This window comes from Anabrus simplex, chromosome 7 (genome assembly GCF_040414725.1).
Source record: "Anabrus simplex isolate iqAnaSimp1 chromosome 7, ASM4041472v1, whole genome shotgun sequence".
NCBI lineage: Eukaryota > Metazoa > Arthropoda > Insecta > Orthoptera > Tettigoniidae > Anabrus > Anabrus simplex.
The window spans coordinates 338,863,045-338,886,991 of record NC_090271.1 but is presented as its reverse complement, the minus strand read 5'-3'; the positions used below and the strand labels follow the sequence as shown (position 1 = coordinate 338,886,991).

Sequence of the window (23,947 nt, the reverse complement as noted above, 5' to 3'; positions counted from 1 at the left end):
TAAATTATAGCTTTATTTTGTGCCCTCAAATGTTTTATCTCCCTGAGATATCTGTGCCTCCAATTAATAATTTCATCGGTTTCAATGAAAGCTGCTTTATTACCCCGTCTTAAATAACGGAAGCCTATATCATGTAAGAAGCGATACAACGTAGTTTTGGAAAATCGTGGCAAAGAAACTTCTCCATTTACCCGACTCAAAATCACGTTCAATGTCGGTGGTATGTTAGCAAATAAAAGAAAGTGAACTACCCGACGCACTCCACTTCGCACAATTTCATCATATTTAATTGTCCTTGCATTTTTCTGCCGTCCTTCTCGTTTTTCCTTTTTTTTTTCGTTTTTTTTTTTTTTCGGGAGTTCGCAAAGGACCATGTGTGTGTTCCTTCCTTATAGCATAGATTGTTCTTTCGGAACAACCTGTAGCTTTAGCTGTTTCACTGACTGCGCTGCTCATATTCATATTCTTTAAAAAATAATCCAGGACACTCATTATAATATTGCGTTCTTTTCCCCTGAGTTTACCTACGGAACGTTTCTTTTTAATTTGACGATCCATTGTACATCCTTCTGCACTTTTTCTTCGCACTAAGAACCCCCCCCGCACGAGCATGAACTGACAACTACACAGACTACACAAACACAACAAACACAATCCACTTGTCCTCAAGAACTACACATTTATCACTGATCTTGTCCGGCTCCATGGCTAAATAGTTAGCGTACTGGCATTTGGTCCAGAGCTCCGGGTTCGATTCCCGGCCGGGACGGGGATTTTAACCTTCATTGGTTGATTCCAATGGCTCGGGGGCTGGGGTGTGTGCCGTCTTCAGCATTATAATTCATCACAGGTAGGGCCCGATTCTTATAGACGCGCAGGTCGCCTATGCGCCGTCAACTCAAAAGACCTGCACTCGGCCTCTTCGGAGGCCACATGCCATTAAATATTATATATATATCACTGATCTTTATTTAATCAATCTTATAATACTGATTAAATGAACACCACTGCACACGGCTGCCAGTATATTTAAAAGCTCAGCCAGCCGAGTCACTCGTGAAACGTAAACAAACGAGACGTTCTCCCTGTCATAAATTAAGAGTTAACGAGATAAGGACTTGAGGTATGATATAATAATTACTGCTTCCATATCCGACGACCGTTTGCTTTGCTTTAACCACGCCATGATCCTTCTGCACTTTTTCTTCGAAATTATATCCCCACGCACGAGCACGAACTCACGAACCACACAAACGAAATACACTTGCCCTCAAGAAGTGTACATACGTCACTGATATGTATTTAATCACTATTATACATACTACCTACGAAATGAGCACTGCACTGCATGCGACTGTCTGGAAATGTTAAAAGCGCATGTTTGCGAGATCACTACTGGTACTTAGCCAGCCAGCCGAGTCACGCGCGAAACCAAAATTCAAGGAGATATTCTTCCTGTCACAAATTAAGAACTAAGCAAGATAAGAACTTCGGGATTGTTTTGAAAATAACTTCCATATATGTAGACCATTTGCCTCGCTTTGACCCCCTATGCAAATTCAATAGGAAAGACGCTGGCCAGAGACTGATGTTTTCGTGCCTGTACATAAAATTCCCTAAACATGACTGAAAATAAACGCATATACTGCATTTTGTTATCATTTAAATTTAAAAATAAACTTATCTATATCGAGCTGAAATGTTTCTTTACCAGCAGTGAAAAAATTATGAAAGTAATGGATATAAAATAGGAGTTATGACATGATAAGTTCTATGAAATGAAGATTTTGCATTTGGCGAAAATTTCCATTATATTACCATTTTCACACTAAATTATTTTTTTACATTTTTTTTTGTTAACGGCATCGAATGCGCCTTGAAATTCTGTACATAACACGATATTTACCCATTTTAAACGATAACATTCTGATTTACGGATATTTGGCAAACCCGCTGCATTAGAGTAGGACAGCGCTACCCGCAAAACACAGAAGAAAGAGACAGAATTATCCCATTACCGCTGTACTGCAATTTAAGGTTGGAACGCTCTATAGTAGCCCCTGTATATAAAGGAAAGGGTGATAGGCACAAAGCTGAAAATTACAGGCCAGTCAGTTTGACATGCATTGTATGTAAGCTCTGGGAAAGCATTCTTTCTGATTAGACATGTTTGCAAAATTAATAACTGTTTTGATAGAAGGCAGTTTGGGTTTAGGAAAGGTTATTCCACTGAAGCCCAACTTGTAGGATTCCAGCAAGATATAGCAGATATCCTGGATTCAGGATGTCAATTGGACTGTACTGCGATTGACTTATCTAAGGCATTTGATAGGGTAGGTCATGGGAGACTACTGGCAAAAATGAGTGCAATTGGACTTGACAAAAGGGTGACTGAATGGGTGGCTCTGTTTGTAGAAAATAGAACTTAGAGAATTAAAGTAGGTGAAGCTTTATCTGTCCCAGTAAAAATTAAGAGGGGAATTCCTCAAGGCAGTATTATTGGACCTTTATATTTTCTAATATATATCAATGATATGTGTAAAGAAGTGGAATCAGAGATAAGGCTTTTCGCAGATGATGTTATTCTGTACAGAGTAATAAATAAGTTACAAGATTGTGAGCAACTGCAAAATGACCTTGATAATGTTGTGAGATGGACAGTAGGCAATGGTATGATGATAAACGGGGATAAAAGTCAAGTTGTGAGTTTCATAAATAGGAAAAGTCCTCTCAGTTTTAATTACTGCGTTGATAAGGTGAAAGTTCCCTTTGGGGATCATTGTAAATACCTAGGTATAAATATAAGGAAAGATCTTCATTGGGGTAATCACATAAATAAAGGGTACAGATCTCTGCACATGGTTATGAGAGTATTTAGGGGGTTGTAGTAAGGATGTAAAGGAGAGAGCATATTTGTCTCTGGTGAGACCCCAACTAGAGTATGGTTCCAGTGTATGGGACCCTTACCAGGATTACTTGATTCAGGAACTGGGAAAAATCCAAAGAAAAGCAGCTCGATTTGTTCTGAGCGATTTCTGACAAAAGAGTAGCGTTACAAAAATGTTGCATAGTTTGGGCTAGGAAGACTTGGGAGAAAGGAGACGAGCTGCTCGACTAAGTGGTATGTTCGAAGCTGTCAGTGGAGAGATGGCGTGGGAGGACATCAGTAGATGAATAATTTTGGATGTTGTCTTTAAAAGTAGGAAAGATCACAATATGAAGATAAAGTTGGAATTCAAGAGGACAAATTGGGGCAAATATTCATTTATAGGAAGGGGAGTTAGGGATTGGAATAACTTACCAAGGGAGATGTTCAATAAATTTCCAATTTCTTTGCAATCATTTAAGAAAATGCTAGGAAAACAACAGATAGGGAATCTGCCACCTGGGCTACTGCCCTAAATGCAGATCAGTAGCGATTGATTGATTGATTGATTGATTGATTGTATTGCTTCAGAGGAATTTCTGCTCCCCGCCAGTGTCGAGTGTGCCGATAGGGAGCCGTGTGTGTCTTGTGTCTCAATGAGCCGTGATTCTGCATGAGTCTTTCAGTGTGCCACGATTCACTGTGTCTGTCTCACTGCAGCGGAAGCTCGGCTCTCCGTAGTGCGCCACTCAGGCACTGTCCGCTGTGAGTCAGCTAAATCGTGTCCCATGAGCTCGCCGTTCCTCGGACACTTGAACGAATCTGTACACTGCTTTGAATCATGCACTCAGTAGCCAACACTACCACACTAAATAATTTAGTTGATGAAAGTAAATGTCAAACATTAGAGTTAACAGAATCCAAGAAACCTGTTATTGAAGAAAAACAGGTTAAATCCAACCTGAAGGCACTTCACATTACCAACAATAGCACTTTCTTGAGTTTTAGGTTGTGCAAACTAATAATCACAGCATTTTTGATTGTAGAAAGTTCAAACAAGCACACATTGATCATCGTCGCAAGTTTGCTTCTCATGTTTCTAAACAGTTTAAGGAAAATAAGTGCCCCCAGTGTAATGGACCCCACAACTTATTGGTTCACAAGGAACAAACAACTCCCAATAATAATAATAATAATAATAATAGCTTCTATTCACCTTTACACTGTCCACTAACTGATACCTCTTCCTTCCTCTCTTCAGTTTCCCTTGTATCTTCCCTTCCAACGCTTTGGTTATTAAACAATTTCGTCGCAAGCAGTGGCCTAACCAATTTTTCTTCCGTCTTTGAATGCAATCCAATAGGTTGAATCTCTTTATTTATTATTTCAATTTTAACGGTGATACTTTTCAATACGGAACAATGAAATTTTTATCTTTACATACAGAGGGAAAGGAGAGGAAAGTGAATCTGTGATGGAGAGTCACGTTAGTTCACTTGATGTGGACAGTGATGACTGAAGAATCATTAAGTTGTTCCTGTTTGTATCTTCAAGAAACAGTAATAAATCTAATTCTTTGTAATTACAGACAGCTTCAGATTTGTACCATAAATTCTGTTTGAAATTCTCCTTGCTTAAATCACACATTCCATTTTACGAAAAATTCTGAGAAAGAAGTATGAGAATTACTTAAGTTAATATGGTCAATCTTCACAGCCACTGGTGACCTGGAACGGATGAGGTGAGAGTCCATCTATGACGAAGGCGTGCGAGAAGTTAAGCAACTCCCTCTGCCAACAGTAGCCTAACAATGTGTTATGCCTTTTGTGTGTTCCTATTGTCTTTCCTACGTTTCTGTCTTTGAGGATTTATATTGATATAAGCATATGTATGGGAAGATTAATTTTTTATATGTATGATATATTACCTTTTTTATTGCAGGGTTTATCTACAGACTCTTCAACTCGTCCACAGAGCAAGGGCAGTGAAGCAGATTCTCCACAACGTTTAATGCTGACTCGGGGAGCTCTGCACCTGGCAGTAAATTTCCCAGCTAATACCACTATAAAACTTCGAAACAATCGACGAGACAGAGTACTTCAAAGAGAGTACTGTGAATGTAAAGCCATGAATACTCGTAAACAGCGCTGATTGGTTTGAAGAAAACTACTGGACATGAGCACTTATGTTTGTCCTATCTGTAGGAATTAGAAACAATAGAAGGGAGAATCACTTTTATGTAGCATGCGAAAATTTGTTCAAGTACTTCAGGACTTGAAGCCTCTTAATGTACTCTGTGGGCACAAAGGATTAAAACTATTAATATGTATGTTATGCACCAGGGAAAAGAAAGAAGCTGTATGTGAATGGAACACAAATAGAACTCTTGTAGAGATATTATTGCTCTACTTTTACTGTACATAATATCAATGTGCAGAAGGTGAAAGAAACAAATTTCAGACAAGGTAGAACAACGATGATAAAATTGGACACATCCCAAAATTCAAAAATTCAAATGTTCTAAAAGTTGCTTCTTTCACCTCAACAGTCATTTCCAAATCCAGGCTATAAAGGGTATTAGTAAAGGATTAAATTAACAGATTAACATCTGACAGATGTAATTATCTCATTTGTATTAACATGCAGCACTTGATTGCAGTTAATTTAGTCATACACAGTTTTGCAATCCACTAGAGCACAATTCACATATGAAGCATCGTCACATTTTTCCAAATTAACAAGATGAAATGAGCATATTTCTTTCTTTCTGGATTAGACATGTTGCTTGAGTACACCGCAGGGTTTTAAGGAAAGACAGAGACTTCCCTAAACACTTCTCTCCTTGCCTGCTTACAGCATCAGCGAGTTACTTTGTACAGTGAAGCCCCGTATTAGCTACACTTTTAACCAAGAGCTGAGAGTCTTTAATAGGTGATTTACAAAATACTGTACTTTGTTCTACTGAAAAAAAAAAAAAAAAAAAAAAAGACAACAGAGAACATTTACAAATATATCTCTTCTTCCTGTCTTATTTAAGCACCAAATATCGGATATAAGGGTCTTTTCCTCTACAACATTACTGAGGGTTGCTGAAAGAACAGCATCACTAGAATCAGTTCCAATAATAACTTGTACAACAAGTAAAAGCAGAATCCTTAGTTCATTACTCAGGAACATTTCATGGAATGAACTGTGGCTTCAAAAAGAGAGAATTTTGTGATCTGAAAAGGGAAAAAAGAAACCAGCAGACAATGTCAGTTAACTGATTTTAAGACCCATGTCAATCACAGGACTTTCTGAAGCCATCATGATGAACTCACATCAAATTACAACCGATTCTTATCTGGATACACGACAATGACAGGGCAATCGGAAGCTCTTTAATGTCCAGGCTGTAGATTTTTAAAAACAAAATCTCATTATGCTCATGAAATTTCTAAAAAAAGTTTCTGAAGTCCATCCCCCAAACTTCAAGACATGAGATATGCCACCGTCTTCCAAGCAAGACATAAAATATATAAAAGACAAGTCATTTTTAAATACACCTTGCTATTAAAAAAAAGTAACTGATCACGAATTCATGAATGTCCTCTTCGGCTGTGTTTTAATATTTTCTTCTAACAACACAGTCCCCAAGTCCATACGCAATTGGAAGCTGTAGTTCAGTTTGCAGCATACCTCGCTAAAAAAAGCTGGTACTTACAATAATAAGTTATAACAGTAAAATGTTGGGGACTACACCACTGTGGTGCATCAAACTATCTTTTAAGTCTATACAAGGTCCAAGCCCATCTTCCATCTTGCTTAACTGGAACTTCCCAGCCTTATTGCATTGTTAGGGTTGGTTATGGGAACAGTCATACATGGTTTCACAGAGGCTCATATTTAACACAAGCTGACACCATGGACTTCTCATGAAGGAAACGAATCAAAACTTGAAGCCTTCGCTAGGTATACTAGTGTTCGGATCAAACTGGAAGCCAGAATCTGTCGACTGAGGAGCCAAGTTTGGATCATCTTCAACCTGAAATCAATAAATATTATTGAATGCTACTTATAAGGGCCCACATTATTCAATATTTGAAAAATTAATAGTAAAGGATATGACCAATCCTTAGTTTATTATTCAAAATCAAAACAATGTAATTAATTTCCAAATAATGAACAAGGAGTAAAATTTGTGCACTTATTTGCATGACATTTACCATTAATTTGCAATTATCCTTATTAATAAACAAAAACTAAAGCATGGAAAGGAGTGAAAGGAAACAAGTTGGTAATTTGAGGCATATAAGTAAACACTATGCACTCTATAACTAATGAAAATCTGTGAATAGGCATGTTCATCCGTTTTCATTTGCAAATGCTATATTTAGACCACTTTAATCATCAGTAGATATTGTAAAAAAACACAGGATCTAGAGGTGGATAAAGAGATACCTAACTGAGAAAGGAAATACACCATCTGAAATGAAATGGCCTATGGCTTTTAGTGCCAGGAGTGTCCGAGGACATGTTCGCCTCGCCTGATGCAGGTCTTTCAATTTGACGCCCGTAGGCGACCTGCACATCGTGATAAAGAAATGACGAAGACAACACACCCAGTCCCCGTGCCAGAGAAATTAACCAATTATGGTTAAAATTCCTGACCCTGCCGGGCATCGAACCCGGGACCCCGGTGACCAAAGGCCAGCATACTAACCATTTAGCCATGGAGCGGGACATACACCATCTAAAAGTAAAGGAGACTGACTGATTTCATACATCTCTCGAGGGTTTGGATGTTTATCACATGCTTATTGACATTTCTTACAATACAGTCAAGTACACATGCATATAAATGCATATTTAGTCCATTTTTCTATTTTTCGTGATACACTGCCTCACAAAAAAATTGAAGCACCCAGAAGGGGAGGAGGAAACAAAATGAAACTTCACGTGTTCAGAGGGTCTGTGATGTTATTCCAGGATTAGAAAACTGAGTCAAATTTACAAAGAACTTGGCAGTACAAGCCCACTTATCAGCAAGATGTTGTGCCCCTTCTGGCCTGGATGCATGCACTGATTCGGTTAGGAAGGGTGACATAAAGCCGTTGTATCCTCTCCCGAGGCAAGTTGGCCCAAAACTTGATATTGTGAATACTGTTGAAAACTGGCACCACGAGTGGTAACATATGAGGATGACCTACCGTTGCGCCGTCAGAGTTCCCTCAAACACTACCAGCTGTGACATGAAGTCATACGAGAAGGTTCCCCACACCATGATGCAAGAAGTAACACTGTAGTGCCTCTCCAAAATATTGGAAGAATGGAACTCTCCTGAGATCGCCGACTTACTCATCATCCGGGATAGTGCAGAACCGCAATTCATCACGGAACATAATGCAACACCATTCATCAGCAGTCCACGCTTCCCGGTCACGGCACCACTCCAAAGGGAGCCTTGTGTGTTGTGTTAAAGACAGCCTACGTATGGAACGGTAATTCCCTAGTCCGGCTGCTGCTAGCCTCCGCCCAATGGTGCGGGATGACACAGAATGTTGCAGGGAGTCCACTATTTGTTCTCAGATGGCAAGCACAGATGTCAAGGAGTTACAATCTGCTTGGTGCACAATACGGCAATCCTCCCTAGTGGTGGTAAGATGGGGTCGAACGGACCCTTTAAGAGTATGCCTGCCCACGCAGTCCAACATGAGACCACTGTCACATGTCAATGCCCTTCAAATCTGAATACTGCACGATTCGAACAACCGGCCAAATGGAGACCCTCAACGAGGCTCCTTTCAAACTCTGTCAGGTGCTGATAACGCTGTCTCACACGAGTACATGCCTTCTCCATGTCCTTCACAGTGATCGCTCAACATCTGACGCTGTTCACGTCCCTTATACACCCTACCAGGCCTGGTAACAGCACTAATGCACTCTGGTGTCTGTTCTACCCGTCGCAAAGAATTGCAACACTAATCATTCACATACCCGCTAATGGTGTGCAAATAAACGACATTACATTGACATCCAACCATTTCTTTTGGATGCGTCTGTTTTCTCTGGCAGTGTATTTTGGTGAAAAATTATATAAATTCATAGGCTACATCAAGGGATTCCAAACGGCGAATCGTGGGCCCACGAGAGCTTTAGAAAAATTATATCTATTCTTTAAGAAATTTGAAGAAAATGTACCAAAAATATTTCATAGCTCGTTCAAAAAATTATCCCAAGTCAGAACTAATTCATTATTTAATATTATTTCCTGGTTTTAAATATTCGCTTGATCTGATAGATAATTTTATTTAAAAAATGTAAAACCCTCATTCTTGTGAGAGCATATATTTTTGTATGGATATCATTTTCACTTGCATGTATATCTTGCCACAATTAATATAAAATCAATATTTAAACATTTGGGAATATTTTTCAATAACTTACGTTTGAATATTGTCATACATATCTTAATGATGGCATAAAAACGTTTGAATTGTCATGCAGACATATACGATGTGTAACATTCAACTGTTTCATAGTTTCCAACCTGTCTAAAAATGTTTCTGTAGAAATGCACTGCCTACTTGATACAAAGAATCTTCACATTCATGTGAAACCAGTGCCCACTCCACAGAAACTGAACTCTAATCGCTGATGTTAATGAAATGTAGAAAAGACCCTTATAACAGTAAGTGGCTGGTCTGAAAAGGATACAGAAAAAATGAGTAAACGAAGCTGATAAATAATTAAGTTAGCTGTTCTACAAGCGACGCGCCGTATCTCACAGGACAGGATGCGGCGAGAGCGGACGTGGGACGGATTCCCACTGGCCCCCATCCTCTTCACTCACGCAGCAATAGACTCACCCGGTAAGGCTTGATGACTATTCCTCCCATCTCCACACACTCAGTCGCACTTGCTTGACGTGTAGTGAAGTTTCACAAGTTACCGTACTGTCAACTATGGAGGCTTTCTTTAGGGTTGTGTGTTAAGTGCTTGCGTCTTTTACGTGAATAGATAATGAGCGGACGCTCAGTGAAACGCAAAATTGAAAATGAAAAGAGAATTTACAAGGAAAGCTGGGAGACTATAATTACTGACAACAGTGGGAAGCTTCAGTGTTTGGTTTGCATGCAAATAGTGTATGTACAGAAGGAGTACAATGTTAAACGACATTATTCAACAATGCACGAGAAAAAGTAAGAAGCATATAAGGAAGAAGCTCGACACACACACTGGTTGCAGACCTCACAAAGAAATTAAAACAGCAAACAGGTATGTTTGGTAAAGTGTTACAAAATCAGTCGTCTTCTCTGTATGCCTCCTACGCAGTGTCGCTTGAACTTGCAAAGGCAGAAAAGCCCTTCACTGAAGGCAGTCTTGTTAAAAAGTGCGCTATGGAAATGGCAAAGGCTTTTGGAGATGCTAAAATGGCTGAGAAATTTGAATCAGTGCCACTTTCCAACCAAACAGTATTGAGAAGGGCCACTGATATGGGAGAACAAGAAGATAAAGCACTCATTAAATTACTTAAGGAAAGCACATATTTCTCGCTATGCCTTGATAAAAGCACTGATCAGTCACAAGTCAGTAAGCTACTAATATTTGTATGCACCATCTTTGAAGACTTCAGAAGTAAAGAGGAGCTATTTGATGTCTGCTCATTTCAAGGAACATCAAAAGGGAGGGACATATATGATGCTGTCAAAAGAACTGTCGACAGAGTTGGAGGCTTCAGTAAATGTTCAGCCACTGTGACAGATGGAGCGCCAGCAATGACAGGGGTGAAGACAGGACTGACGGGATTGCTAAAAGAAAATGGCGTAACATGTCCAATGATCCACTGTCTCACTTGCCAGGGAGCGTTGTGTAGGAAATCAATTGAAACGGAAGTTTTTGAACTTGTGGTTACAATTATTAATAAGTTAAGAGGTGGAAATCGAGCCCTTCTGCATAGAAAATTCAAACAGTTTCCTCTGGAAATTGATGCAGAATATGGAGACTTGCTGCTGTAGAACCATGTAAGATGGTTGAGTGCAGGGAAGTGCCTTCAACGTGTTTTCTTTTCTCTTTTTTTTTTTTTTTTTTTTTTTGCAATTCGCAAGGAGATCCCCGAATTTCTTAATAAGTTTGTCTTGTCAGATACCTCAGAACTAGAAGAGAAAATTCAAAGCCCAGAGTTTTTAAAACAGTTAGCTTTCCTAACAGATACGACAAATCACCTTATTTCCTAACATATACGACAAATCACCTTAACACCTTCAAACTGATTCTTCAAGGAAGAAACTATGAGGTGTCAGATATGGTCGGAACTGTTAATGGATTTCAAAACAAATTGAAAATTTTCAAACGTTCTTTAGAAAACAATGAATTGACTCATTTCCCCTGCTGTCTACAATTAGTGGCAGAGAATGACCAAGAAACCATACGTTTTTCAGATTTCATTTCACACATTCAAGAGATCATTGAAGAATTAAACACATGATTCAAGGAAACTGAAATTCTAAAAAGCAGTATACAATTTATGTGAATCCTCTTGGTGATGCAATTGAGGAACAAGAACCACAACTACAACTTGAGCGATCTACAAGCCGATACATTCCTACAGACAAGACAAGAAAAGGGATCACATACTTTAAACGGCAGTCTAGCTTGAGCAACCGAGGAGCGAGGTCGCGTTGTACATTGCGTGCCGTGAACATGGTTGGGATTGAGCAGTACCAGACCGCGACTGGGAAATGGCAGGTGAAGCAGAGAAAGGAGGCCAAAAATGGACTGGTGATAAGAAAAGAAGAGGTGAAAATGAGTGAAGCGGTGCTGGGAGCAGCTGTGTTAGCTGTGCTTCTGGTTATTGGCGGGGGGGGGGGGGGGGGGGGGGGGGGGGGAGGAGGAGGAAGGAAGGAAGGAAGGGAGAGTGGGGTGGAATTAAACCCAGGCCCAAATAACAGTGGAAAATTCAGCGTGGATGATTTGACAGCACTTAAGGGGTTAGTGAGGGAAGTGATACAGGAAAACTGTCAAAGGGATATGGTGAAAGAAATAAAGGACATGATGGAAGAGCAGAGAAACGAGATAGGGAGCATGAAGAAATGGTTACAAATGAAGACTGAGGAATCAAACAGGAGAGTGTGCTACAATGAGAAAGAAACAGAGTTATTAAGAGGTACGGTGAAACATCTAGAAGAGGTGACGATGATGAACAAGGAAGCAGAGGGATATAGGCAAGACAGAATGAAGAAAGCCATATTTATATATGGAATGGAAGAACGTGAGAAGGAAGGCAAGATTGATATAATTCGTATAAGGTGGTAGAGGTCATTCGGGATAGGATGAAGATAAATTTCAGTGAAGTGGACACAGATGATGTGGAGAGAGTAGGCAAAATTAAAGTACGGAGACCAATTAGGGTACAGTTTTTCGCTACTCTAATGGCAGAAATTGTGTTAAGAAATGGCAACAATTTACAGGGCCAGAAAGTTGGGGTGAAAAGAGACATGGGAAAAGAAGGTGGTGAAAATATGAAGATTTTGAACAGGCATCTTTGGAGAGTGAGACAGCAGAGGCTGAAAGCAAGCATAAGAGGTCAGAGACTAGTGGTGACGAATGGAAGATGGATTAGAGAGCATTCAGTGTCGAAGCTGAAAGAGATGGACGAACTCATATCAGCTCTGAGGGGGGGAGTGATGGCAGTGCAAGATGGAAGGCAGGAAGCAGAAACAACTAGAGGTGGAGCAGACGAAGAAGTAGGAACCTTAAAGACTTGTGGGGTGAAGTGTGCAAGGGGATGGAGGATACGGAGAGCATGGAACGGCAAAGGTCGTTTAAAAAAAGGAGGAATGGAGCTAGGGAATGAGGGGGCGAGAGCTACAAGGAGTAAGAATAAGGGAGGAAATTTAGAAGGGAGGGAGGGTAAGTTATAACTATATTGGAAAATAGGTTGTGTGAATAATGAGAGACTAATAAGCAAACTAGGAAATAAAAAGTTTAGGGAAGTAGCAGTAGAAAGTTCTGACGTTGTGGCACTTTTGGAGACGTAGCTGGAAACAGGGAGAGATTTCAAGGAAGGGGTTTGTGATTAAATATAGAAGAAAGGAGAGGACTAAGGGACGCGCCCCAGGAGGAATGGTAGTATTAATTAGGGAAGAAATTAGTGAACTAGTAGAGGATATAGAGACAGATATGAAAGAAACTATATGGATGAGATTTAATATGGGATAGGTTGAGGGAAGGATGAAAGAAATAAATCTAGCGTTCATATATTGTCATCCTAGCAGTTCCGCATATAAAGCATCTTTTTGAAGAGCTACTGGTGGATATTAGTATGATGAGAGAAGTTTGCAGAAGAAGAGGACATGTTGCTATTTGCAGACTGGAATGCGAGAATAGGGGAACAGAGCCCAGTATATAGTAGGGAAGATGGGAGGTGTATGTTGAAAAGTAGAAGTAGTGAGGATAAAATTATAAACAGTTATGAAGAGAAGCTCTTAGAGATGTGCGCAGCGAGAAATTTATATATTCTGAATGGATGGAAGGAGGGTGACAGTACGGGGATATTGACCTATGTTACAGAGAAGGGAGGTAGTGTGATATACGAGGGCGGGTTGAAAAGTTCTCGGAATCACCGCTAGATGTCAGTGCTAGAGCAACGAGGTTCCCGTGCAATAATCACACATCCTTTGTGAGTGAACACATGGCGCGTCAGTGCTCTAGCTGCAGGAGTGTGGTAGTGACGACTCTTTGTTGTTGTTCCCGCGTAGTGATTTGTGACGATGGAAAAAAACTGAGATCCGAGCAGTGATTAAATACTTTGTAAAGAAAGTTATGAAAGCAAAGGAAATTCATGTCGACTTTCAGAACATACTGGGGGACTCTGCTCCTTCATTTTCAACTGTTGCCAAGTGGACCAGCGAGTTTAAATTTGGTCGGGAGAGCTTGGATGATGATCCGCATAGTGGACGGCCAAGAAGTGTTACGACCCCAGAATTTATCACAAAAGTGCATAAAATGGTCATGGAGGATCGTCGACTGAAAGGGCGGGAGATTACTGAAGCTGTAGGGACGTCTTCCGAACGGGTATATTATATTTCAACCGAAGAATTGGGTATGAAAAAATTATCCGCAAGATGGGTGCTGCGGCTCTTGACATTGGACAATAAACGCACCAGATTGGAAATGTCCGAACAAAGTCTGGCCCGTTTTCTGTGCAACCAACAAGATTTTTTTTGCGCCGGTTTGTGACTACAGATGAAACTTGGGTCCACTACTATACCCCAGAGACAAAACAGCAGTCGAAGCAGTGGAAACATGGTGATTCACCACCACCAAAGAAAGCAAAGGCAGTGCGTTAGGCCGGAAAGGTCATAGCCTCAGTTTTCTGGGATGCAAAAGGCATTCTGCTGATAGATTATCTTCCTACTGGCCAAACAATTACGGGGCAATACTATGCAAACCTCCTAGACCAACTACAGGAAAAGATACGCGAAACAAGGCCTGGTTTGGCAAGGAAAAAGGTCATCTTTCATCAGGACAACGCTCCGCCGCACACAAGTGTTATTGCCATGGCAAAACTTAATGAACTGGGGTACGAATTGTTGCCACATTCACCTTATTCACCTGATTTGGCACCATCAGACTCATCTATTCCCCAAGCTGAAAATTTTCATCGGTGGACGAAGATTTTCTACAAGGGAAGAACTGACAGCCGAATTGGAGAGGTTATTTTGCAGGCCTGGAGGAATCTCATTTTCAAGATGGGATCAAGGCATTGGAACATCGCTGGACCAAATGCATTAGTATACAGGGAGACTATGTTGAAATATAAAAGCAGTTCCGAGGTAAGATACTTAATTCTAGTACATTCCGAGAACTTTTCAAACCACCTACGTACTTTGATCAAGACCCAATAGGTTGAACCTCCTTTTCAATTATTTAATTTTTAACAATCTGAAAAAATCGAAAGGAAAATCGAGGCCCAGTCTCAAGAAATAAAAGGCCGAATCAATTCCTGGGTCGAAGATCTGAAAGAAGATATTTCAAAAATTAATGACAAAAGCAACAGCGTAGAATTAGATGTAGATAAAGTAGTAAGTGATACGCACACCTTGGAAAACAAAGTCAAGAAAAAGAAAGGTGAAGAGAAAACCAATTCAGGGGCTAACAATGCAAAAGATCAAGATTCTGATGCTCATTCTACAACTGAAGGTCAATGAAAGAAACCTGTGTATGATCTATCCTGCCCTCATTGTTTAACACAATATGACACAGTACAAGAGTACAAAATGCACCTCTATTCATCTAAACACATAAGTGCCATGAGTAAACAATCATTATTACATAAGCAGACCTTACGAATCAACGTCAGAAGCAACGCATCCTAGAGGAAACTGAAGCGTTCCGGCATACAATGTCTGATAGAACAATTATAAGGAGCCCAAATCAACACACATGACTTCTGAGGACATGAAAATATGCTGAAATTCTTGAATCCACACTGCCACTGTGTAAACACATCTGTGTTCCTTGGATCACATCAAGTTCAAGGCTCTCTTGGCTGACAAATGCAAGAGAGTGGTGGAAAGGAGCTCAACTTTGTCAACTTTATGATTCTTGATTCAGTAGGTTCTGTTGATGGTGAGGAAGGAGAAAGCAGAAGAGATGAAAAAGCTAAAAAGAAAGCCGGGGAAGAAGAAGAGAAGAAGACCAAATCCAAATCTAAAGCCAAAACTGAATATGCCCAGAAGGGTGGTGGGGGTGTATTACTATGATTTGTGTCGTACCTACTCATCATGGTATGATGAACAAGAGAGAGTCCTAACCATCCATTATTGCTCGAGGTCACACTTACAGCGATATGTGCGTTATCGTGAAGATAGATTTCTTAGAAACTTCATCAGAAAAAGTTGGCAAGAGAAAGGCTGAAAAAGAAACAAGGGCCAAAAAGGCATCTGAAAAGAAGGATCAATCAGATGGTAAAACAGCTGAAAATAAGAAAAAAAGCAAGAAGGATGGTGAGATAAGCTCAGAAGATACAGCAGGTGAATCTCCCAAGAAAAAGAAAACTGAAATGGCAATGAGGTTTCTCAAGAAGAAGGTGTTACCTCGACCCCTACAGGAGGGCGGAGGGACCGGAGAGTGGGCACTCTCTGGGGGGCCCAGGAGGAGCGCGGACTCCAGAGGATCAACATGCACCGATGCCTGCCTTGGAGGATGGGAAAGCTGAAGACACATATAACAAGACACCTAGATGTAATTTGGGACAAGGAGAAGGGAAGGTCCAGGATGGGTATTGAAGGTTTTAGGGGGGATAACTGTCGTAGGACAGATATCCTAATTATGATAAAACCTTCAATAATCGTAATGAATACAATAGATAATATAATAGGAGTTATGATGATTTATAAATTATGTTAATATTTATATTAATGTTTCGTGTCCCTGGATGTATAACGTCCATACGCTTATCCCGCTTAACATAGCAACATGCAAAGACTTCCAATATGGCATCTAGAAACATCACTATTAGGTCTCTGGTGTGAAACATATAGCTATATATTCTTTGTAGATTGTTTTAGAGGAGCAACTATTTTTCAGGTAGAAATAAAAAAGTTAACCAGTGGTGTATAAAAAGAGTGATTGACAAGACCACAGGGGCCTATTCCACAGAAGTATGGTCTTGTACATTACAAGTAAATTCTCCAGTAAGTTAACTAGTACAAATACCAGAGTTTCTGTTCCACAACGGAATTTTCTACAGTTGTACTTTACTAATCCATACTTACAAATTACCGGTGAATTTTTATGGGTGTGTTCCACGAAAGTACTAGTACTTGTAACTTACTAGTGAATTGAGAAGTATTCTCTACCAGTGACAGGACAATATATAAATGTACTAGTGCTATTTAAATATGCTTATTTCAGATATATTTTGATATATATGTGGTCTAGCAGTAGTGATAGTGATGGTGCTGAAAATGAAAACTACCGTCTGTACAGGGAAAGAATAAACTTCCAGTTTAACACTGTATTTGAATACAATGAACATTTTAGGTTAAGCACAATACAAGTGGAAGATCTTTAGATAGATAGATACTGAGAGTAGGTTAAAACGCCCTATGAACAGAAATAAATCTCTCTCTGCTAAACAACAGTTACTAACAACATTACATTGGCTAGGAAATAGTGGTCAGTACCATGGTATTGCAGATATGTATGGGATGGCAAAATCTTTAGTCTGTGGCAGCTGCAAGAAATGATATTAAATTTCCTCAAATTGTTCGTTGGCCTGAAAATACTGAACAAACATGTTCCAAGAAGGACATTCCTGGAATCATTAATGAGCAGAATATCTCTTACATACGTCCAACTTTTCCCCTCAAAAGCTCCAAGTCAAATATTTCCATCCAACCATTTATTTTGTCTTGTTTTTCAGACTCTCGCTGAATGCACCGAAACAAATATCTTTCCTTCTTTCTATTTCCTTCAAAATGATTAACTTTGTTTCTCTTGACATCATTTTAACAATTCATGCAGAGTTTGCAATTTCGTAACAATTAAGTTTGGCGGCTGAATATCGTTATTAGCGGCATCTGATTCCTAATGACAGACCAAGGTATGTCAGACTATCGTGGAACACATGCGAGGATCGCGGAAGAACAGAATGGATGATAATAAACTCAAAAATAGCATCATAGCATTAAGAAATTCACAGGAATATTTCTTTGAATCTTTGCTGCAGAAGTTACCTTAAAATATGATATTACGATAAACGAGGCAAGCATAACCTAATTCAACGAATGGAATACGAAGATAAAGAGCTGATTCATGCTATGACGTAGTATGTTTATTGATATGTCATCACTTGTAAAACTTGTAACAATTCACTGGTAATATACAAGAGACTTTCTGTCTTTTGTGGAACAGAAATGTACAACTCCATACATTACAAGAACCCACACTAGTAACTTGTAATGTACAAAACCATACTTTTGAGGAATAGGCCCCAGTAAGAGTTTCGTAGTGACAAAGTTGTTCAGATATAAACGTGTTCTTGTATGATATTTTTATTTCATAAAATAAAAAATTGCATATAGAGAACGCTAGTCCTTACCATGTTTTTAATGGTTCTAAAAAAAATCAAATCAATCAATACTGATCTGCATTTAGGACAGTCGCCCAGGTGGCAGTGCAAAACTTTTGTCAATACAATTCCCAAGATTTGTAATTTAACAGACTTTTGATTTTACAGACAACCCTTACTCCTAACAGTCTGTTAAATTGAGAGCATCATCATTATCATTTCCCTTTATCCAGCTGTAGTCAGGTAGGGGCAAATATGGTTCCTCTCCACTTTCTTCGGTCTTTCCACCACTCCTCCTCCAACACTGTGTCCCAGTCCAGGTTTCTTTCTCTAATACTGCATTGGATTGTGTCCTTCCATCTCAATCGTGGTCTTCCGTGGCTTCTCCTTCCTTGCAATTACATTTCCGTCACCTTTTTTTTGGCATTCTTTCATCACCCATTCGCTTTATGTGCCCAAACCATCTTAATCGGCTCTTCTCGATTCTATTCATTTTTTCCACTCCAATTTCTTCCTGGATTTTCTCATTACTTATTTTGTCTCTTCTACTCTCCTGTAACACGCTCCTCGAGAATTTCATTTCGGCTGCCTGTATTCGACTCTCGTGCTTCTTCGTCACTGTCCAAGTTTCTGCTCCGTAAGTTTTTATGGGTACGTAATACATCATGTACATAGTTTCCTTTGCTTCCATTGACACATCTTTATCCCATAACATGTTTCTTACACTATGATAGAAACAACTTCCAGCTTGAATCCTCTTACTAATCTCAGCATACATTCAAGCACTCTCCATTAATTCACTCCCCAGGTATTTGAACATCTCCACTACTTCAAGGGGCTTGTCTGCAAGTCTAATTTGACCTTTCCCTTCCTTCTCCCCTCCAGTCATAACAAGAGTTTTACTCTTTTCTACACTTATTTTCAATCCACATTCTCGATCATCCCATTCACCACATCCAACTGTTCTTGAACCTTCATGTCCTCTCCTCTTCAAATCACAATATCATCTGCAAATAAAATGTTTATTTCTCTTCCTCCATATGCTGCTTTTGCTGTTCTCATGATGTCATCCATTACTATTGTAAACAGGATTGGTGATGGAACACTTCCCTGTCTCAGCCCACTTGAGCTTATTGAGAACTTATTGTATGATAATTTTATGCTAATATAAAAATGAGTAAATAGTGTACTTACGTCTTCAGAGAAGTACTGCTCTATTATATCATAGGCCAATTTGTAAATGTCTACATTTTCATGATTCTGTAGACTTTCAATTTTATCCAAACCTAAAAGAAAAAATTCTTGTGTTTAAACATGCATAAACATGAACTACAAATTAGCTATATTATTTATAATTAAATAATTCATGCAAAAGTCAATATTGTTTTGACACATGCTTTGGTAATTGTGCCGATTTTTTAGTGTTAAAAGAACATTTTAAAAATCCTACAACATCCAAATATATGCACAATTCTTAGTACAAATTTTGCCATGTAAAAAACATTAAAATCTCAATAGTCTCACTGAGAAAACCATGAAGATAAGATTCCTGAAAAAGAGTTTTCCCTATTTTCAAACTAATATCCTATATTTAAATTAAATTTTAAATTTTATGTATTGAATAAGGTGGATCCAAATTATAATAAAAGTTGTAATATCCTATATAGTACTATCATTTAACACGTTTTAAGAACATGTTTTGCTATTTTGGACTCTGCTCTTAAAGAGTACAGAAATGCGTGCCATATTAAAATTTCTTTTACTTCTTCGCTATTTCCTAAAACTTTTATTACCCTCAGAATTATGTACTGCAGTGTGTTTAATTAAACAATCAAGCCAAGAATTTCAATTACATTTGAATGCTGTTCGCTGGCAAACTGCGCAGGGACTATGAGCAGAAGAAATGTTTGTGCAAGCCACGATAAGCCCAAGCAAGCAACATGACTGCTTCTCTTCATATCTGTTTGGGAAATCTGGGAGTGTGGCTGCTTACTAAACATGTTCTCTCCATTTACTGTAAATGTGAACATCATTTCTCAACAACTCTGAAGTGTATATATCCTGGTTAAAATAACCAAATCTATATCTTGTGATATCACAAATAATTTTTAAATTTCTTTAATAATGATCTCATAACCTGAATTTGCTGTAAAGCACGTATGTAAGAAACTACATCTCTATAGCCAAGGTGCAAATAAGCAAGTACACGAGACTACAATTCTAATTTCGGCATATTCCTCCATGCTTTTGGATAGCTCATCGAAACGTCAAGAATGAATTACCACTGCAATAAAAGTTTTAATTTGAAAACATCATAATGGCTTTTTATTTTTTATTTTTATTAAATGAAAAGCGCACAATATGCAAAAACACTTTTTGTACAGATGGTCAACTATTCTAATGCCATTCTTATTATTGAGGTTGTCCTCATTTTGCAGTTTTGTGCATGGTATCTTTCACAATGATCGTTGCACAGGTTACATATACAGTCTTCGTTCGGCTGGTGGAAGTTTTTGGTTTGGCAGAATCTGTGGTGAAATCCATGAGTGGCGTAACGTGTAATTCCGTGCCGTAGCTCGTAATTTGCTTGCTTCCACTCTTCTGTCATTATGGCGTCCATGGAATAGAAGTCGGACCAAATAGCATTTCTTTTCTCGTTTAAAGTTTGGCGTGCATTCTCGTAGGGCTTGGCTCTGAACTTTGGAGCGTGGGTTGGCGACCACGGGGCCCTCAGCTGAGTCCTGCCATTGCTTCCACTTACTTGTGCCAGGCTCCTCACTTTCATCTATCCTGTCTGACCTCTCTTGGTCAACTCTTGTTCTTTTCTGAGCCCGACGCTATTAGGTTTGCGAGGGCTAGGGAGTCTTTCATTTTCACGCCCTTCGTGGCCCTTGTCTTTCTTTGACCGATATCTTCATTTTTCGAAGTGTCTGATCCCTTCCATATCCCCCTCTGATTAGTGTTATATAGAGGATGGTTGCCTAGTTGTACTTCCTCTCAAAACAATAATCACCACCACCACCAATTTCAAAGATTGTCGAGATTGGTATATGTTTCCTAATCGGGGCTATGGCTGAAGTCCATAATGCTTTTTGACTTAATTTTTTAATGGAGCACATGTTGAAATTATTTGCAGGTTTTGTTTAATTATAAATTCCCGATGAGATACAACCTGTTTCGGTACTAAGGCTACGTTACCTAAAAGTTTGATCAACGTTTTGAAACATTACCAATATTTTCAACTTAATGTCTTAGGGAATTAAAATGACTTAAAATAATTTAAATAAGTTGTGAAGGTAATTACTGAATTTTAGGGCATTAAGAATCTTAAGTTTGTTATATTTCTAGTGTCATAACTAGAGCTGGGATTTCTATGTAATTACATATTTTGTTTCTTGCTATTTAGGTGCTGGGAAAAGTCATATGTTCACAAAACACTATATTAGAGTTATTATTACAGAATTTAATTTTACATATTTTTTATACATACATACATTATCATTATAGACTGTTATGCCTTTCAGCGTTCAGTCTGCAAGCCTCTGAGAATTTACTAAACGTCGCCACAATCCTCGATTTGCAACTAGTGTTGTGGCCTCATTTAGTTCTATACCTCTTATCTTTAAATCGTTACAAACCGAGTCTAACCATCGTCGTCTTGGTCTCCCTCTACTTCTCTTACCCTCCATAGCAGAGTCCATTATTCTCCTAGGTAACCTATCCTCCTCCATTCGCCATATATTTTATATTTGTGGGTATTCTACATATTCTTAGTGATATTACATAAAATTACATATTTTAGAGTTTTCCTATTTTCATACATAATAAATTACTGAATCACTTAATCTTCCGTCAGTCGCAACTGATCTGACAGGCACAGGCTGTAGTCATCGGTCGCTACCGCTCCAATGCACGGACCTACAATTCTCATCCTCTGACTAGCCTCACTCCTTGCCATGTTCGTTAGTCATGTGACAGGCAGTCTGTGTTCACTCCATAGAGTTAGTAAATTATACACTAGAGGTAGCATTGGCGCCACCATCTACGAGATAATCGCTGTAGCAAGCGGAGCATGTTGAAATCGCAGCTGTTTGGCAAAACGCTCACTCCGCTATACTCATCAATGTAAATACGGGACTTTTAAAACTGTGTGGATATAGATATGGTTTAAATTTCTTACATGTAAACATTCTCAGATATTACAGTATACTTGCGATGCTTCTCTCCAGCAAAAAAGAAAGCCCTAAAAGCATAAATACGAGAGAAATGCGTAATAACAGAGGACGATGTTCAAGTGCAGTTAAGTGCCACAAAATCAATATACTGTTCATATTAAGTCTTCTAACAACATAGGTTTAGAAGGAGGGCACGTATATTTCGCTATCTTTCGTGTAAATGACCAGGACTTTGGCATAGTTCTGTCCAACGACCGAAAATGTCCTCTCTCGTACGAAGCGGATGAGCGAGTTTTTAGGCCTAAAAGCGTTGACGAGATTTTGGGATAAAGTAGACAAAATATTTGTTATTGCTGGTTTAGATGCTGGCATTCTAAACCCAAGTTGGCATCTTTGAACCTGGCTTAGCCCGATGATACTTGAAGATGCTCAAATGTGTCAGCCTCTTGTAGATAGATTTACCGGCACATGAAAGAACTCCCATGGAAAAAAATCTGACGCCTCAGCATCTCCGAAAACCGTGTAAGTAAGTAGTGGGACGTAAAGCCATTATTATTATTATTATTATTATTATTATTATTGTTGTTCGTTTTGGCCTACTAGGGACTACGGGGGTTGTCTTAACTCTTAGTTAAGGCCTTCTGCTTTTTCTTGGCCCAGTATGCTTTCATTTTCTGATCATTATTATCATCATTATTATTATTATTATTATTATTATTATTATTATTATTATTATTATTATTATTATCATCATCGATGTTTTCTAAACGTAATTACAAGTGGAAATATGACACTCAGTTGTGGTTGCTATAAGATTTTAACTTATAACATGATTTCCGTTAATGGAAAGGGAGAGTGGTAAATTATAATATGATTGAAGAGAACTGAAAAAGTACTTATAATAACTTTTACAATTTGTTTTACATCGCACCGACACAGACAGGCCTTATGGCGACGATGGGATAGAAAAAGACTAGTAGTGGGAAGGAAGCGCCCGTGCGCTTAATTAAGGTATATCCCCGGCATTTACCTGGTGTGAAAATGGGAAACCACGGAAATCCATCTTCTGGGCTGCCGACAGTGGGGTTTGAACCCACTATTTCCCGAAAGCAAGCTTACAGTTGCGTGGCCCTAACCGCACGGAACTCTCGCTTGGTCAATAATTTATTATGCTTATATCTCTGTATGACATCTCAGGGAATAATATTGATGAAAGTAAAGGACTCAGATATTCACACGGTGTAGGACATCTAGTCTCTAAATTTTAAAATCTGGTATGGTATAAATGGGGATTGCTACACGTATTGTGCGAAGGGAATGTAACAAACTGTACCGGTATATAGAGAAAATATATTCAATAAGCTTTTAATGCTATAAATACACACAGAAAGTGAAAAACGATGCACAATTCCAAGCTACCATGCACATCTTTTCTTATTTGTACCAATTTGCTTTATGTCGCACCGACACACACAGATCTTACGGCGACTATGGGACAGGAAAGGGCTAGGAGTGGGAAGGAAACGACTGTGGCCTTAATTAGGTTCCAGCCCCAGCATTTTCCTCGTGTAAAAATTGGAAACCATCTTCAGGGCTCCCGACAGTGGGGTTCAAACCCACTATCTCCTGAATGCAAGCTGACAGCTATGTGAGCTGAAGCCTACAGCCACTCACTCGGTATCATGCACATGATTTTTCTGGATATTCGCTTTCAGTGAAAGGAAAATGTCATCCCTTATATTTCCTAATACATTAATTTCAGTCTTCAAGGAAAGATCCAAAGAATCTCATTCACGCCGACAGGGGAATCACTCGCGAAGTCAGCCCAAGTAGGCCAATTCATGACAA

The 23,947-nt window shown here is 39.0% G+C and overlaps 1 protein-coding gene across 1 annotated transcript in view; it reads right to left on the bottom strand.

Annotated features, from left to right (window-relative positions):
- Positions 1-5,475: 5,475 nt before the first annotated feature.
- Kap-alpha3 (karyopherin alpha3) overlaps positions 5,476-23,947 on the bottom strand; it is a 243,775-nt gene continuing 225,303 nt past the window's right edge. Inside the window, exons 11-12 of the mRNA XM_067151813.2 lie at positions 19,119-19,210; positions 5,476-6,890 (exon numbers count right to left, since the gene is read on the bottom strand). Of these exons, the coding sequence (XP_067007914.1) occupies positions 6,795-6,890; positions 19,119-19,210 (188 nt within the window). The 3' untranslated portion in view covers positions 5,476-6,794. The remainder of the gene's footprint in view (positions 6,891-19,118; positions 19,211-23,947) is intronic.